General features: G+C 33.2%; 2 protein-coding genes across 3 annotated transcripts in view; one reads left to right on the top strand and one right to left on the bottom strand.

The window, feature by feature from the left end:
- LOC109242138 (survival of motor neuron-related-splicing factor 30) overlaps nucleotides 1-3,691 on the top strand; it is a 6,097-nt gene extending 2,406 nt beyond the window's left edge. For both annotated transcript variants that reach the window (XM_019408971.1, XM_019408972.1), the window contains 5 exons: nucleotides 501-583; nucleotides 715-790; nucleotides 2,101-2,286; nucleotides 2,695-2,823; nucleotides 3,230-3,691. In XM_019408971.1, coding sequence (XP_019264516.1) covers nucleotides 501-583; nucleotides 715-790; nucleotides 2,101-2,286; nucleotides 2,695-2,823; nucleotides 3,230-3,394 — 639 coding nt within the window. In that variant the 3' untranslated portion in view covers nucleotides 3,395-3,691. The remainder of the gene's footprint in view (nucleotides 1-500; nucleotides 584-714; nucleotides 791-2,100; nucleotides 2,287-2,694; nucleotides 2,824-3,229) is intronic.
- A 3,371-nt stretch (nucleotides 3,692-7,062) lies between these two features.
- On the bottom strand, nucleotides 7,063-12,288 carry LOC109242137 (protein NRT1/ PTR FAMILY 4.3-like). Its single transcript, XM_019408970.1, has 6 exons — nucleotides 11,974-12,288; nucleotides 11,102-11,319; nucleotides 9,844-10,290; nucleotides 8,693-8,835; nucleotides 7,867-8,207; nucleotides 7,063-7,768 (listed from the first exon to the last, which is right to left on the bottom strand). The coding sequence occupies exons 1-6, from the start codon at nucleotides 12,101-12,103 to the stop codon at nucleotides 7,245-7,247; spliced, it is 1,803 nt and encodes a 600-aa protein (XP_019264515.1). The 5' UTR covers nucleotides 12,104-12,288; the 3' UTR covers nucleotides 7,063-7,244.
- Between the last annotated feature and the right edge of the window lie 4,569 nt (nucleotides 12,289-16,857).

Genomic DNA, 16,857 nt, shown 5'->3' with positions numbered 1-16,857 from the left:
GGGTAAGTTTCCGATGGCAGGGGATCATAGTTCCTTTAGCTTTTTAAGGAATTGGAAGTTGCAAACAATAAAGATATTATCTTAAGGGAAGAAGACTGACATTATTGCTTCAATCACAGTATAATAGGTTTATCCTTTTCTTCAACAACAACCACCATGCCTGAACCCAAGCTATTTGGGGTCAGCTGTATGAATCCTTATCATAAATACTCTGTTGGGTCAACGTGGAATATTGGTTTTCTTTCCATTTGATGGATTATAGACATAGTAAGCACGAGTAATTGGCATCTTCATGCTTTTGTACATGCGTATTAATGATTTTATCCTTTTTCGGTTAATGGCCATAAATGTTTTGTTGAAAGGCTTCTCCCATTTCATTTTTCAACAATTTATGTACTATTCCCCCATAGAGGTGTTCCAACAAGGAAGAAAGAGAGAGAGGGGGCGCTGGAACGAAGTCCTTTTTCTTATGTTTGGTTCCTAACATCCTCTTTCCGCAGGAATCAGGGTCAACATTGGACCATGCCGATAAGTTTCCTGTAGGCACTAAAGTACAAGCTGTTTGGAGTGAAGATGGGGAGTGGTGAGTAGAAACTTCTGTGGTGATTGCTCTTTTTTCTTTTCTGTTTTCAATTTTTGAAGTTTTTATATTCTCTTCAATTATTCTTTACCTTTTCTTTCTCTTTCTTCTTGTTGATTTAGTTGATTTTCCAGGTATGATGCCACCATTCATGCACATACTCCAAATGGCTATTATGTTTGCTATGATGACTGGGGTAACAAGGAAGAGGTATTGCCTTCTTTTTATGCTTTAATGGAAGTGTCTTGATTGGCTTTAAAGCTGTGTTTCAGTTTTTCTTTTATTTTTTCTTCTCTTTTAAATTTTTTTCCTTTGTTGTTTTTCATCTAAATGGTCTGTGATTTTGTTTGTCCTTCTAGCTAGGCTAGGCCATATCTCTTTTCCAGCTTCTCTGTTGTCTTTAGTCTAAACCAAAGTGCCAACAAAGGAAAAAGGAATTAAATTTTATTACTTTTAGTTCAATAACTTTAATTAATCAAAATATACACTTATACATGAGGTAATATATATTTATTGGCTGTATCCTAACACCTTTATCTGCACTCGGATCCTAAATATTAAGTGATGAAGAATCCGACCTCTAGATCCGCACCCGTATACGGTGCCCGCCGCCAAGTCCGACCAACATAAATATGTTGACGGAAGTATGCAAACATCACAAGAATAAGTCTGGTGATATGCTTATTCTGCTTATTTAGTTGTTAATTGATAAAGAAACTGTGTTTGCAAGGGGGGTTGTCCATTGTAGCCAAACAATAAGTCCAATTGTTGTCATAATAATATAATAACAACAACAACAATAATAATCATCATAATAATAATAATTATTATTGTTATTGTTGTTGTTGTTATTTTTACTATAAAAAGGCAGTTATTTGGTGATAAACCAAGGATTAAAAATCTCTGTCTGTCTTGAAAATTGAGCATAGGTTATGGGGGACTGTTAATTTAACTATGTAATCACAAGTAAGGATTGAGCTGTTAATTTTGCTTCTTTAAGCGTGTGCAGTTGTTGTGGTTGCCGGCTTCCAGGTTCTACTTCCACCATGACTGCTGCTTTTCATAAAGTCTGTTTTTGGGTTATGAATTTGGTTTAGTTCTCGTATTGAAATTAAGAAAGAAAGGATTGCTTCCCTTTTTGGTAATTCTTAGCAGTTCTGTTCTAGCCTTCTAGGCTGCTCTGGATTATAGCATATTTTAAATTGTTGTCTTGTTTTTTCTCTGATATACTAATGCAAAAGGACAGTGCGTCAAGTATTAGTGTAGTATTAGTTGTAAGATTTGGAGAATAATCGTTTCAGTGTATCATACATGTATATATAGATGCTGAAATGAAAGTACAGTGAGATGTGTGTTAATGCCAATATCGTACTGTCACAGACACAAATACACAGACACGGTGTGTGTGTGTGTGTGTGCGCGCCCGCGCGCTCCATCTAAAGATGTTTGTCTACTTTTATTATTATTCATCAAGTGTTGGAGTTATTTTAGATTAGTGTAATATCAACTTGTAATTTCAGGTGGATCATGCTAATATAAGACCACTTCAAGAGGGACCTGTCAACCCTTTGGTTGAAGCAGAAAAGATAGCTGAGGCCACAAAACAAGCTCTCAAACGAAAGATAGCTCAAGCTGCAGCTAGTGATGTCCAATCGCGGAGTTTGCCAGCAAAGCTTCTCATTGATCCTAATGATCCAGAAGATGTGGTATGTTGAATGTTTAATTTAGGGTTGTCTGTTGTTTTTTGCCCAATAATTTACTTCAGAAATATGATTGGGGTGGAGGTCTGAATCTTGGGTTGATAGATAGGACAGGCTGTTTGTTGGGATCTATTTTGCTTAAAGTAGGCCTAATTTTCTTGAGATTAGCTCTGCACCATCTGCAGGCTGGGCTAGGTACTATAGTTGCAAAGCAGTTTCAAGTAGCCCAACATACTGAAAGTAAAAGTTAAAAGGCTTCATTAAACAGGGTCTAATTGGCTTTTGTACGTGGTGACTAATCCACCTTTACTTGCTTTCACCTCTTGCCTTCTGTTGTTTGTTTATTTGCAAAAAAATGTTTTTTTTATATTTTATTTTCATCCCTGCTAATGACCTCATCTTTATTCTTCATAGAAAGCTGCCAAACGTAAAAAGATTCATGCTTTCAAGTCTAAGATGCGGATTGAGCAACTTGAGGTTGCTCAAAACAAGAGGCAAAATGCTTGGCAACAATTTCAATCAACTAAAGGTCAGACTAAGAAGGTATGCTGGGCCTGGTCACTTATTCTCAGGTTGATAAGCTCATGTATGAATCACAATTTAAAGAGATTGTGCCTACTGTGTAATATGATGATTGCTCTTTCTATTGTATTTCTCACTTCTATCTTATCAAAAAATTATATTTCTCACTAAGAATCACATGCTCTTCATGTTCATAAGCAACTCTATGATTTTACTTGTGTTTTTAAAAATCTGCATTTATTTGCAAAGTACTTCACATTGCTATTGGATATCTTTCCTGTAGTTGTCTTCGTTATTCATAGTTGTGTTTGGTCTTAAAGTAGTAGCCAGATCTGCATGGCACTACCGCTTATATCATTGTATTATTTCTAAAGCCTTTTAAGCTGCTGATATCTTATGCCTTGCTAATGTATTAATTATATTTCAGGTGGGATTTTTCTCTGGTCGAAAGCGTGAGAGTATCTTCAAGTCTCCAGAAGATCCTCATGGTAAGGTTGGTGTAACCGGAAGCGGCAAAGGCTTGACAGATTTTCAGAGAAGGGAAAAACATTTGCATCTAAAAGGCGCAAATGCCGAGGCTTCTGATGAATAGATGCTGGTCCCCATAGTTTTGCAAGACCATTGTCCATCTGCTGCCTAAGTTTAGAAGGTGTCATACCTATATGTAAACATATGTTTCTCTCCAATTTCTTTAACGTGATGCTGCATAATAGGATTATAGTCTTCTCTTAATATGCGGTTAGAAATTTATAAATCCTACGTTGGAAGAGCATGATTTTATGGGTAAAAAATCAACCTCTGACAAATCTCATCTCTGATACCCCTTTGGATACATTCTCATTTGACTGGGCCTTGATTCTTCTTGAGACAGTCAGATGGCAGCTTCTCATACTTGTATGCTTTTATCTACTTCATCCATTAAGGAACTGATGGTCAATAGATGGATAGAGGATTGTTAGCCTAATAAAGGCCTTCAATTGAGTTCATTTGCATAGAGGAAATAGAATGAGGAGACAGAGAAAGAGAAAAAGCAAATATAAGGATAGTATTTTGGTCGTTGGTAGGGGTGGCAAACGGGCGGGCCGGGTTGGATATGAGCGGGTCAAAACGGGTAATTTTAAAAAATAGACAAATTATCCGACCCGACCCGTATTTGAGACGAATAAAAACGGGTTTATCCGGCAGATAATATGGATATCCATATTATCAATGGCTTCTTAAGTATGATTAATTATGAGGGAATTTCTTGTCTTCCAAACTTGAGGAACTCCAATTTGAGGCTTTACCAATGTAAAAGTTAAAACACATTAGTTATCCATTTGGTTAATCATTTTCTAAGTGGATAATATGGTTCTTTATCCATATTTAATCCGTTTTTAAATGGTTCATTATCCAACTCATTTTTTGATGGATAATATGGGTGGATAACTGTTTTTTTTAAACCATTTTACCACCTCTAATCGTTGGTGTATACATCTGAACATAAATGACCCCTAATAGTAATATTGACTGCATCATGATTAGGTATAAATAATTTTTGTACGATCGGTATAATTTAGTCTCAGTGGTAGACGATAGCTGGCCTTATTTTTGTCGGTTATTAAGCCCGTTATTTTTTTATCACCAGATAGTGCTAAAAAAAACATAGTGTAAAAAGAATTTATACTATCAATATACAAAACTTAAACTCATTCGCATAATTGTCACGACGGCATCATCAACAATAAAAGCTCGATTTCCTCCTTGATTTGCAGTAAATTGTGCGGGTCAGCCTTGTATTTGCCCTTAGAATATAGGTTGCTTCAGCAATTAATTCTATTCGACAAGTTCCCTTATTTCACAAGCTAAAAAATGCCCTTAATTTGATGGTGACATTTAATGCAATATACAAATACATGATCATAGAACACACTTCATGAAAAGTACTTCCATCAACATCTAGGCTAGGTTTATCCATTCCATCAAAGAAAAGAGAATGATAGTAATAATTGAAAGAATTAAGTCATATCAATAGCAGTTGTATTACAAGAAACTATAATACATATGATGACCAAAAGTATGGAACCAAATATTTTTTCATAAAAAAAGAATAATGTATGGAGGGGCCATTGTAACCCTTTTAGTTAACATATTAATGAGCAATGAAGCAGTGGTTTATAAGAGGGAGGGCCTATCTCCAACATAAAAAACATGTCTCAGACATGTTTCTTTGGAGAAGAGAGGAAACAACAGTATAATGAAGACATCATCTTCAAAAGCTTACTAGATTTTCCATTGGAGTAATCTATGTTTGTCCTTTTCCTTTCACCATAAAAAAAAAAGCCCCACCTTGCCCTTTTCACTTACTCTTTTTGACTTTATGCATATTTACTTTCATTATGTTCCATGAATATGCACCACATAGCAGTTTTTAGACTTGCTTTAGGGACCCTTACTTCTGTTTTTTACTGGAAAAATTTGCTTACACTCGATATTTACATCAAATTACATTAATTTATTACCAATAGTGATAAAACATAATGATGTTAGAATTTGTATTTACTGATATATACTATGTATTTATTGAATTAGTACTCCCTCCGTTCACTTTTACTTGGCATGTATACTAAAAATAATGTTCACTTTTACTTGGCACTTTACGCATATCAAGAGAAAACAAATTTTTTCCTTTTTTATTCACAGTATTTATTACTCATTTCAAATTATTTTCTCAAATTCAATAAAATATGCATCAATTAATATGGGTATCATGGTAAATTATGTACTTCATTTATTATTTCTTAAGGAGCGTGAAAAGTCAAAACGTGCCGAGTAAAAGTAAACAAGGGAGTATAAAGGAGTCTGATTAAGTTTATTGTACTAACTTTCTGCTATATTTTTGTCATTCAAAAGCGAGTGAATAGGTCCACAATTTTCTGCATGATCGAGGAAGTGATATTTGATGTACCAGAGAAATTAAATACATTGAATCTTGTAATTGGAAAGCTACCCAATTCTTCAAAGCCAGAGGCTCGTGGCCGGAGACTGAAGACTAGAAGAACCTTTGAAAAGGGGACCTCCTTTTTTCATCAAATTATATGCAACTTCAAAACTGTTTTATACAATCAAATAAAATTGGTTTTATTTCAGTGTAAGTTCTATGCATGGGGGGTGCTAAAAATATTCATAATTAATATATTTATGAGATAATTATATATAAATTTCTATGATAAGTATTACTCCCTCTGGTCGACTTTAACAGCTTGTTTGAATGGTTGTTATGTATTGTATTGTATCGTTTTAATGTATACAATGTTTGGATAGATTGTATTGTTTTATATCGTTTCAGGATGTCATGCACCAACAATATAATATGAAGAGCAAAGTTGCAATATAATAAAGAAAAAGTAAGGTACGAGGTAGAATTATTATATAAAAAGGTAGGGTAAAGGATAAAATAAGATTATTTAATAATATAGAAGGGTAAGATGAGAGGGAAAAAAAAAGGGAACGACGTGACCACACCAAATTGGTCGTTCTATAAAGTGGCACTTTTCATCGTTACATAACGACAAATTTAACGATGTGATACAATAAAATTTAAGTAACAATACGATACAATACAATAGGTAACAACCATCCAAACAAGCTGTAAGTGATGTTTTGGCCTTTTTTTGTGGTCCATAATATTTAATTTTTTCAGATATCAAGAAGCAATTAACTTCTTCTTTCCAAAGTTGCCCTTGGAGTAAAGAGCCTAGAAGTAGTTTGTTATATTTCCAATGAGCAAATTAAGGTTAATATTGTCGATTTCTTTGTTAATTAATGCTAAAATGTGAATATCTTAATATGTGTGAAAAAAGCCAAAAAATCACTTAAAGTGGATCGGAGGGAGTAATTGCTAACCTGATAAAATTGGTTACTAGCAAAAGTTAACCTACACTGCTAATGTAACATATCTTACACTAAGCTCCCGTTTGGCCATAGATTTTGGCAACTTTTTTTCAAATCTTTTTTTGAAAATATTGTTTGTTCATAGATTAATGATCTATTTTTGAAAAATTTCTGAAATTATTTTTCAAGTTCCCAAAATCTAGTTTAGGGTAGTTTTTGGGTGAAACTTGTTCTCCCACTCACAAAACTTAAAATTTTTTTCAAATAAAATGCATGTCCAAACATAATTTCAACTTCCAAAAATTATTTTTCAAAACTACTTCAAAAATTATTTTTTCAAGTTTCAACTAAATCTATGTCCAACGCTAGCTAAGAGTACATATAACTTGGAAACAAGGTTTCATATAACCAACCAATAACAGGATTACATCCATGATTAATGGATTTTTTTTAGACATTTACATGTTGTAATCACCTAAGTAGAGTTATATATCATCATTGCCATAGGCACCATTGAGAATTTAGAGAAAATTATTTCCTTACAAGTACATAGTAATTCCATTAATTAATTATGCTATACTATCATCTCCAACAACTTTGGAATTAAAATCTTGCTGTATTGTTGCTGATGTAGTTTGATTTTTGGAATACCATGTAGCCCAAAACAGATAGTTGAAGAAGTTGAGAAAGCTCAGTACTGCCAGCAACCAATAGAAAAGATCAAGTCTGTCTTTGTTGAGATTATTGTCACTAAGCCAGCCACCATGTGATGAATTTGAAGTGATCTTATTCACTAATGAAACAAGAACTGAGCTTAAATAAAAGCCAAATGAATATGAGCAATAAGTAATGGCTGTTAAAAAGGATTGCATCCCTTTTAAAGATTGTTTGTAAAAGAACTCAATAAGTCCAACTGCAGTGAACATTTCAGATAATCCAAAAATCAAGAATTGTGGGGTTATCCAAAATATTGATATGGTTTTATTTTCGTTCACTGCAGAAATTCTCCTTTTGTTTTCCATTAAGGCTGCTGATACCATGGAGAAAGTCGCTATAAATAGGCCAAGACCTATACGTTGCAGAGGGGTGATACCTGTTGAGACGACATAATATAAATAAAATAATTAAAAAATTATACTCTTTTTGACTGGTTAAAATTTTAAATAAAACGCTCACGTATTTCAATAATACCTGAATCATGACCGGTGAATTTTCTCGCAAACGGGACGAAAAATGTATCATAGAGAGGGACTATGAAGATTAACAATATGTAAGGAATTGATTGAAGAGAAGCTGGAGGGATATGGAAATTTTTAGTTAGTTTAGTGTTCATGGCACTTCCTTGTTGTACTGAAAAAGTTTGAAGTTGTGCTAAAATGGTATTGAAAATTATAGTGCAAGCAAAAATGGGAATGACTGAAATTAGGATCTTCACTTGCTCTACTTGTGTTACTGTGCAAAGTCTCCATCGACTGATTTCTTTTGTACTGTTATTTCCATCTTGCACTTTTATACAAGCCTTGTCCAAGAATCTGAAAAATAGAAGGGAAAAACAAAAAGGTTTTTCTACATAATTAGCGTGGAAGAATATACCAAAGTAGTACTAAATTATGATTATAATTTTGCCTTAAAATTAAATCAACATTAAACAAAGAATGTGGTAAGTGGCGAATTCCTACTTTAGATATATCATTGCATATAGTGTCCAAGTAGAATATTATGATGATAATATTACCGTGTGTATCAAGCGCTTATCGCGAAAAATTATATAGTTGATAGTAATGGTGTAACTTTATTTTTTAACCTATCCCACCAAACAAGCTCATGTTCGATCATGACTCCGATCCGGACCACCCCAGCTCTCTCACGAGCCTTGCTATAGACATAATGATGTTAGCGTTACCCAACAATTACTAAAAACGTATGTGCTAAATAATTTATTGAACTATCACGTCACCTAATAAATAACTATGGTCTATAGGTTATATTGTTTATAAGAATCCTTAAATGTACGTACCTGAATCGATTGGTGTGAAGAAGAATACCAATATTATCATGAGACAATGTGGGATTGACATCCTTGATGGTGTGGGTCCCATGAAGCATACGTGCATCTGATGGAGAAATATGCTTTCTGTTTAAGAATGCAGCCACCAACACCTGCCATTTACCATAAATATAAGAATAGTAATTAAGATCACTTCTTCAATTTAAAAAAAAAAATATTTTTGTTGTTATATTGGGATTTTTTTTTTCTTTCTTTGTCGGGTTGGGGTTAGGCAGACGTGAAGGATTTAAAGTTTGTAAATTCATATAACCGATGTTAAGTTTATATATTATAATAACTAGCTATTTTTTTAATAAATATACATGATCTGAGAAGATGCCAAATTCTCCGACAAATGAATAAATGGAGGCCTTAATAATGATGAATTAGAGCTCTTTCCTAAAACATGATTCAGAAGATGACACTTGCATATGTATGTTATTTATATAATTGAGGAATATATAGAGAGGGATTATTATTACTTTAATGTTGTCGGCGAAAGAGAACAAGATTGCATTAGTATATTATAGGATTCACAAAAAGAAAGGGGAAAAAAGGTTAGAACTAGCATTAAAAAATAGAAAATGGTAGCCAACCCATTTCTAGATCGTCATTATTAGACATCCTAGTAATAATGCATGTAATATTAAAAGGAGAACAAAAGTCAAACATGAAATAAAAATATATACAAAATTAAAAACATGTTACTTGTTCCTAAATTATATGTAACAGTTTAAGTTTTATGGGAGCTGATAGTATAAAAACTTTTTATACTATAAGATCACTTTTAAATTAATTATGAATAAATCTCTATACCAAGCATTAAAATTAAATGGTAACAAATCTGTTGCGTATAATATATTAAACCATACTAAAGGGCAACTCGATGAATTAAGCTCCCGCGCTGTACGCGGGGTACGGGGAAGAACCGGACTATAAAGGTCTATTGTACGCAACCTTACCCTACATTCCTGCAAGAGACTGTATTCACGGCTTGAACCCGTGACCTCCTAATCACATGGCAGTAACTTTACCAGTTACGCCCACGCTCCCCTTCGTATTAAACCATATCGATCGTGTAAAAAAAAAAGAAATTAAAAGGACAACTGAATTAATTATACCTGTGCAATGGGAGTGAAAATGCTTCCTTGAGGAGGTTTATTTCTGTAAAAAAGAGTGCCAGCAACTAAGGTAATTAATCCCAAAGCCATAGCAGCAGCAGAGACAGCAAATCCAACATCCATTCCAGAATGTGTTTGTACCCAAAGAAGAAGTGTAAGAGCAATGAGTTCACCCATTGAAAATGCAAAATAAGCAGCATTGAAATATCTGGATAATTGCTTTGACTGCTTTTGATGATTAAATTGGTCAGCACCATGAGATATCATATTTGGTTTCACACAACCACTCCCTAATGCCACCAAATACAATGCCACAAAGAATATTAAGGCTTTGAAACCCTTTGCTTCCACACATAATTGGTCTCCATTATCAGTACTTAGCATGTTGTTGCATTTTGGTGGTTTTAGCTGTGGAAGATGAGCTTGCACTGATAGTAATATGAAACCCTACACACAAGTGAGAAAAAAATTGTACGTCTTATGCACTGACCCTGTAAAGAATTCTTATAGTATTAAGTTAAAGAAGATAGGGAAAATCACACTGTATAATCCTTTTTTTTTTTTATTTCCCCTGGTGTCCCCGGTGTCCGTACCCACATTGGGGTCCGACTAAATTCGGATTTGTGCCGGGAAGTCCCACATTGGGGTAAAGCACTCCCTAACAAAGGCGACTCCATACCCAGAGGCTTGAACTTGAGACCTCTGATTAAGGATGAAGGAGTACTTACCACTCCACCATAGCCCTTGTTGAATAACACTGTATAATCGCTCTCAAAATAATAGAAGAAAAAATATATATACATGTGAAAAAATTTTCATGGTAACGTAGAAAAAATGAATAATAACGTATTATAATTCGTCAAAATGTATTGATCATGTAAATTCAGTGTATATAACTTAAAACTAAATAAATTACCCTCTAATTGGGGTTTGAAGAATATTTCTTTTTCCATTTTAATTTGAGGAGCTACTATGTTCAACCTAAACAAATATTAAACGAAGAAAGAGTACTCTTATTCAGACTCGTTTTTCAGAACATGATAGCCATTGGGTGATATATATCAAAGGACCTAGTTTCGCATCCTACTAAAATTAAAGAAATATTCATGTTTCACACAGGCAAAACACATATAGTTAATACGTCCTTTTCAGTTCTTTAATTTTTCTATTCTAACAGTGTGCATGATAAAATAATACTAATATTGAAAGAGACAAAAAGAGAGAATATTTATAAAAAGGAAAAGATAGTAAGTATTACCGAAAGTTCGACAAAGGCGAAGATGAGGAGGGTCCAAAAAGAACCAAGATAAGAGTCAGAGAGATAGCCTCCAAGTAGGGAGAGGATAAAGACAGTCCCTATAAAGTTGGTCACTATATTTGCTGATTGTGACAATGAAAAGTGCATCTCATTTATCAAATATGTTATCAGGTTGTTCCCTACTGCTGCTATTCCCATTATCTCAAATCCTTGTAACCCTGTATTTCATTTCATTCCATACATATATATATCAGAACGAGTTCACTATACGTCGTAAAAGATTTTTACACTATCAGATCACCTTAAAAAATATTTACAAGTATAGCCTTTAACTAAAAGTGAGATTGATAACCTTAAAAATAAGGCATATTAGTAGCGGCAACATATAATACAATAATGATACAAAAATTCTTTACAGTATTCGTGTACATAAGTTAAATACAATCAGAAGTTCAAAATAAATATTGTGAAATATATAACACAAACTAATAGTAGCACCACATAACCATCCAGTGGCGGAGGTGTGTATGGTGAAGGGAGTTCAATTCGTCGGAAAATGGTTTTTTGTATATATAGGTTAAAAAATTATGTATATATATATAACTTGTTGAATCCAGTTTATATAGAATTTTTTTTTTACTATAGCCACTGCAACCATGTGTTAGTGTCATAAATGATATATACATCCAAGAGGGAGAAATAAAACCTACAAAGGCTAGTGATATTTTCTATTAAAAAGAAAAGATCAATAATTGATCACAAATTAAAAACTATGAAAGTAAATGAGCAAACTTCAAGAAAAAGAGCCCAGAAAAAAGAGAAGAAATTAAAGGATGAGGGAAAGGGGAGTATTAAATTATAAAGTTTTATACCAAGAACAAAAGCAGCAGCTTTCATTCCTCCATGTTTAATGGAATTTGAAGGTCTTCCTCTCCAATCAACACTATTAGTCTCAGCTTCACAAATGTTATCTCCTTTTTCTCTGCCTCTCTCCATCTCCATTTGTTTATCTTCACTTTGTAAAACTATCTCTCTGGTTGTTTTCCTGTATTTTTCTTTATTTTTAAGACAAGAAATTAACTTATAATTAAAGAGAAATAGAGACAGTAACTAGGCAGCCTCAGCTCTTCCTGGTTTTGTTAGCACAGTGTAACAAAATTTAGAAGAGGGTTGTCTTTGTTGTTAATAATGCTGAGAATGAGGCAAGTGGCTCTCCTATTTATAGTAATACTCCTCCGTTCACTTTTACTAATACTTTATTGCTAATAATACTCCGTTCACTTTTATTTGGCATGTTTTGATTTTTCACGTTCCTTAAGAAATAATAAATGAAGTGCATAATTTACCATGATATCCATATTAATGCATATTTTATTATATTTGAGAAAAGAATTTGAAATGAGTAATAAATACTATTAGTATAACAGGAAGAAAAAATTTATCTTCTCTTGATATGCTTAAAGTAATAAGTAAACATAAAAATATATTTTTAGTATACATGCCAAATAAAAGTGAAGAGTATCTATTACCGTTCTTTCAATAGCAGCCTTTGTTGGATATTGAGGCAAACACTCACCACTCCCCTATAGTTATCAAGTCAACACCACTTTCTGCTTCTATTAAAATACATGGATACAATTAAAAAAAATATACAATCAATATACTTTCAGCAACAATATAACATAATATCTTTTTTTTCAGGTTAATAGCATGTTTTCGTCTAAACTTTTTTTTTTAGGCCAAAAGTACTTTTTTTTATTGTTAAGTTATTTGGCCAAGCTTTTAAAAGGAAAAAAAATATTTTTCGAAAAGCAAAAATAATTAATTCTCGAGCAACAGAAAAAGTAGTTTCTTTCCAAAAATACTTTTTTTTTAAAAAAATACTTGTGAGAAAATAACATTGAGAAGCACTTTATAAAAACTTTGTTAAACACTAATTGTTGTTCAAAAGTCTTTTCAAATTAGTTAGCCAAGTATATACTGCTTCTCATCAAAAGTACTTAATTGAAAAACACTTTTTAAAATAAGCTAATTTTGAAAGTTTGGCCAAACAGGTTATAACTCATGTTTGTCAAAAAAAACTATTTGTGTTAATGACTTTAATTTGAGGTGACTTGGATTTTATAAAAAAGTTTATCTTATCAAATATCAATGTGTAAAAGTTCCACCAAAGGATGTGGTGCAGTAGATGGGACTGCTCCTCTCTTAACCAGAGGTTTCGAGTTTGAGCCCTGGGTATTGAAAAATCCTTGGTAGAGAGCGCTACCCCCCGAATGGGGTCCTACCCGACGCGAATCCGAATTAGTCGGGCTCCGGTGCGGGTACCGAAAATCGAGTAAAAAATCAAAGAAAAAAATGTGTAAAAGTTGCACTCTTTTGTATTTTCTGCTACCTAGCTCCTAGTTTTAACTGATCTTTCTATAGACTATACATTCCTTTTTTTTTTTGGGTGGGTGGTTGGGGTCGGTGGGAGAATATTCCAAAATGGAGGTCATTTTTTGGTCAACAAGACAGATATATGTAATTTTTTTGGTCAACAAGAACAGATATATGTAATTTAATAAGAAAGAATTACAAGAAAATACACATGACTTCACACCATAATAAAAAATGGCCCATATTTTTAAGTTTTACCCCACCTAGCCCACGTTATACATATTTTAAAAACTGAAATGGTATTTTAAATTCTTAAGCATTATGACCTTTCCATATCTATGTAGCGGTTACATATCCTCTCCAGGAAGAGGTCTTCTAAAAGCTTCTTCTTTGCTGCTCGTGTTTTTCAATTACAATTGCTTAAAATTAGAGTGTCAATTGTTATTACTCCCTTCGTCCTATTTTTATTGATTTTAGTTGGAAATATTGTGCTTTTGAAAACACTAACAAATTCAAAATTTGTGTTCTTACAACCATTGCTTCTAAAAGTTATGGAGTTAAATCTATGTTCTCACAACCATTGCTTTCACTCTCTCTTCTTCTCACATCTTCTACATATATTTCAAAGGACCGTGTATTTTCTGCTTGTCCTCTTGTGTCACCTGCTTGCAATGTAAGAAAATTGAAGAGTAGAAGTCCACCATTGGAGACCATTCAAAGCTTTGTTTTTGAAAATGGTCTTTTTGAATTTGTTAGTTGTTTGGATTGGGTGTTGTTCCAATTGATTGAAAATATCAATAGGAGTTCAAAATTTAAATTTGAAGTGATTTGGAGTAGATTTGAGTTAAATTTCAGAAAAGACGCAAGGAAGAAGACGAAGTCAGTTTTTTGTATAGTTATGTATAATCTTGTATAATAGTGTATATTAGTGTAGAAACACAGCTTATACACTATTATACACTTTTATACACCTTTATACAAGCGTCTGTAGACGAACTTCTTCCACGATTTTCAGTTGCAATTCTTGTTCAAAACCAGTCCAAATCTCCATTAAATGACTTCAAATTTTATATACAACCTCCTTATACTATTTCTAACAAGTCTAAATAACACCCACTCAAAATTTCTCACAAAATCAAATTCGGAATTTAAACCCACATATTTGAGCTTGTTAAAAATCTAATTTTCACCACCCAAATGAATTTGGTTCGTTGAATTAATATTTGAGTGACAGTTAGTTACTGATTCGAAAATAAATTTAAAAGCTTGAGGAATTTTTTTTAAAAATTAAATAGTAATTTTGAGAATCTATTGGAGTTGAATGTTGAATCTTAGCCTATTATTTTTGGGCTAGTTGATTGTAAATTAAAACATGGGTTATAAAATTGAAAAGTAGGGAGCCCAATTATTCTAATGTGAAATTGTCCCTTTGTAATCCTTGTGTTTTTTAATATTATTTTCAAGGATAATCTAAGTCATGCTTATCCTCAAATTTCATCTTTGCGAAGAGCTATTACATACTCTCTATTCAAAGTTGTATATCAACAATATCTTTTAATTTAAATGGACAAAAGGATCTCTATTTTTTTATTTTCTTTTTTGCTTTTTTGGATAGGGGAAGGTCAATCTGTACCGTGTTGCTATTCGTCTCCCTTTCTTGAGTACTCCCTCCGGTTCATAATAAGTGATCAATTGCTTTTTTATTTTGGTAAAAAATAAGTGTCCATTTATATAATCAAGAAAAGATTCAATTTGTTTTTTTAAAATTACCCTTATGTACGTATCCCTAAAAAGTCATTTACTCCTTACATTTGAGAAGAGAAGTAAGTGCTACTATAACTATGGTGCAACATTTAATGAAGAGTAGTTTAGTCACACTAACTATTTTCGTCTAGGATTTAGTATTTCCTTAATGGGTGTGCTCAAAGCAAATTGGTCACTTATTGTATACCAGAGGAATATCTTTTTGGTGACTCTTCACATGCTAATAAAAAATAGAAATGTCAATTGTCAAAGGTAGGCTCACCTTTTCTTCTTCTTTCTACACCAAAATATGGGGCTTATTTCGGCCATCTATCTTTTTGTTTCACTCATATATCGTACATGTTTATATATTCGAATTGAAAGTCAAGAATAACGTCTGGAAATTCTAAAGAAGAACCTAAAACTGGTTATGTAGTTTAGAAACATATTAAATAGAAAGTGATTTTATTCCATAAGTCTTTAAAAGAAAGTGAACTTTAGGTCATCACACGTCTAAAAAGTGTTCAAAACTTAAGATAGATGTAAATTTATTATTTTAAGATTATATATGAGACAATTTTTTGTGGTTTCCCACCCAATGTTCGGTACCTGCATTGGAGCTCGACTATATCCGAATTTGCGCCGCGTAGCATAGGACCCCATTCGGGGAAGCGCCCCTTACCAAGGATTTTTTCCATACCCAAGACTCGAACCCGAGACCACTGGTTAAGGGAAAAGCAGCCCATCCGCTGCACCACATCCTTTGGCGGTGATTACCAGAGACTTTGATCATGCGAAGGAATTGAACCAAAAAAAAAATCAAAATAAGTATTACTTTATTCTTTTCTTCCCGTTTTATATCCAGTTAGAGTAACTTATTTTTCTGAACAAAAAATCGGAATTTCACAGTCATATATCCAACCAAACACTATCAATTTGAAGAAATCTCTCTGGAATGGTTAGTTTAAGTATTACTATATCATTTTTAAGAATAGTCTTATTGATGACTGTTACATAAAACAATAAGAACCATAGTCCCTTGCATTTAGTACAGGACACTGTATCCAGGTCATGAATGTCTTCGTCTTATAGTGCCAATACTGTGCTAGCTTACTAAAGGATTAGGAATGCTTTGTTGGGTTTGTTATTAATAAATAATAACAAAAGAGGTGTGAATGGAAAATGATGGGAAAAGAAATGGAGGGAAGTGAAATTTTGAATGAGTTCATTTCACTTATGCACTTTGTCCCTCATTGGTAGAAGAAAAGAAAATCTTTGTGTATATAAAGAGAAGCTCATCCTTTAGCTCTTAAAGAGCTAAGAAGAAGGCAAGCCTCGTGCCGTCGTCGTTGCTCGGCTTAGCTCGGCAAAGATTGATTGATTAATCTTTTTGGACAAAATTCTTTTCAAATATTTTATTAATTAATTAAAGAAAATTCAATCTGAAATAACCCATGACCCGCGACCCGGCCCGGCCCGGCCCGTTTTTCTTTCCCGATTATTTTAAATCCGTTTTATATTTTCCGCAATATTTTGAAAAGCCATGGCTCTGCACAAAATATTCCAGTGTGTTTTACGACCATCGAGTGGTTCGCCGATCACCAGAGTTTTAGGTACCGATACACTGGTGAGTTAAA

Source organism: Nicotiana attenuata, unplaced genomic scaffold (genome assembly GCF_001879085.1).
Source record: "Nicotiana attenuata strain UT unplaced genomic scaffold, NIATTr2, whole genome shotgun sequence".
NCBI lineage: Eukaryota > Viridiplantae > Streptophyta > Magnoliopsida > Solanales > Solanaceae > Nicotiana > Nicotiana attenuata.
The sequence above is the reverse complement of the archived record's forward strand: the minus strand, read 5'-3'. Positions and strand labels throughout refer to the sequence as shown.

Coding starts and splice junctions, on each gene's coding strand:
- LOC109242137 (XM_019408970.1), bottom strand. CDS start 12,103: ATGGAGATGGAGAGAGGCAGAGAAAAAGGAGATAACATTTGTGAAGCT. Junction 11,320..11,973: donor AGCTGCTGCTTTTGTTCTTG/GTATAAAACTTT, acceptor AATGAAATACAG/GGTTACAAGGATTTGAGATA. Junction 8,836..9,843: donor TTTTCACTCCCATTGCACAG/GTATAATTAATT, acceptor GGTAAATGGCAG/GTGTTGGTGGCTGCATTCTT.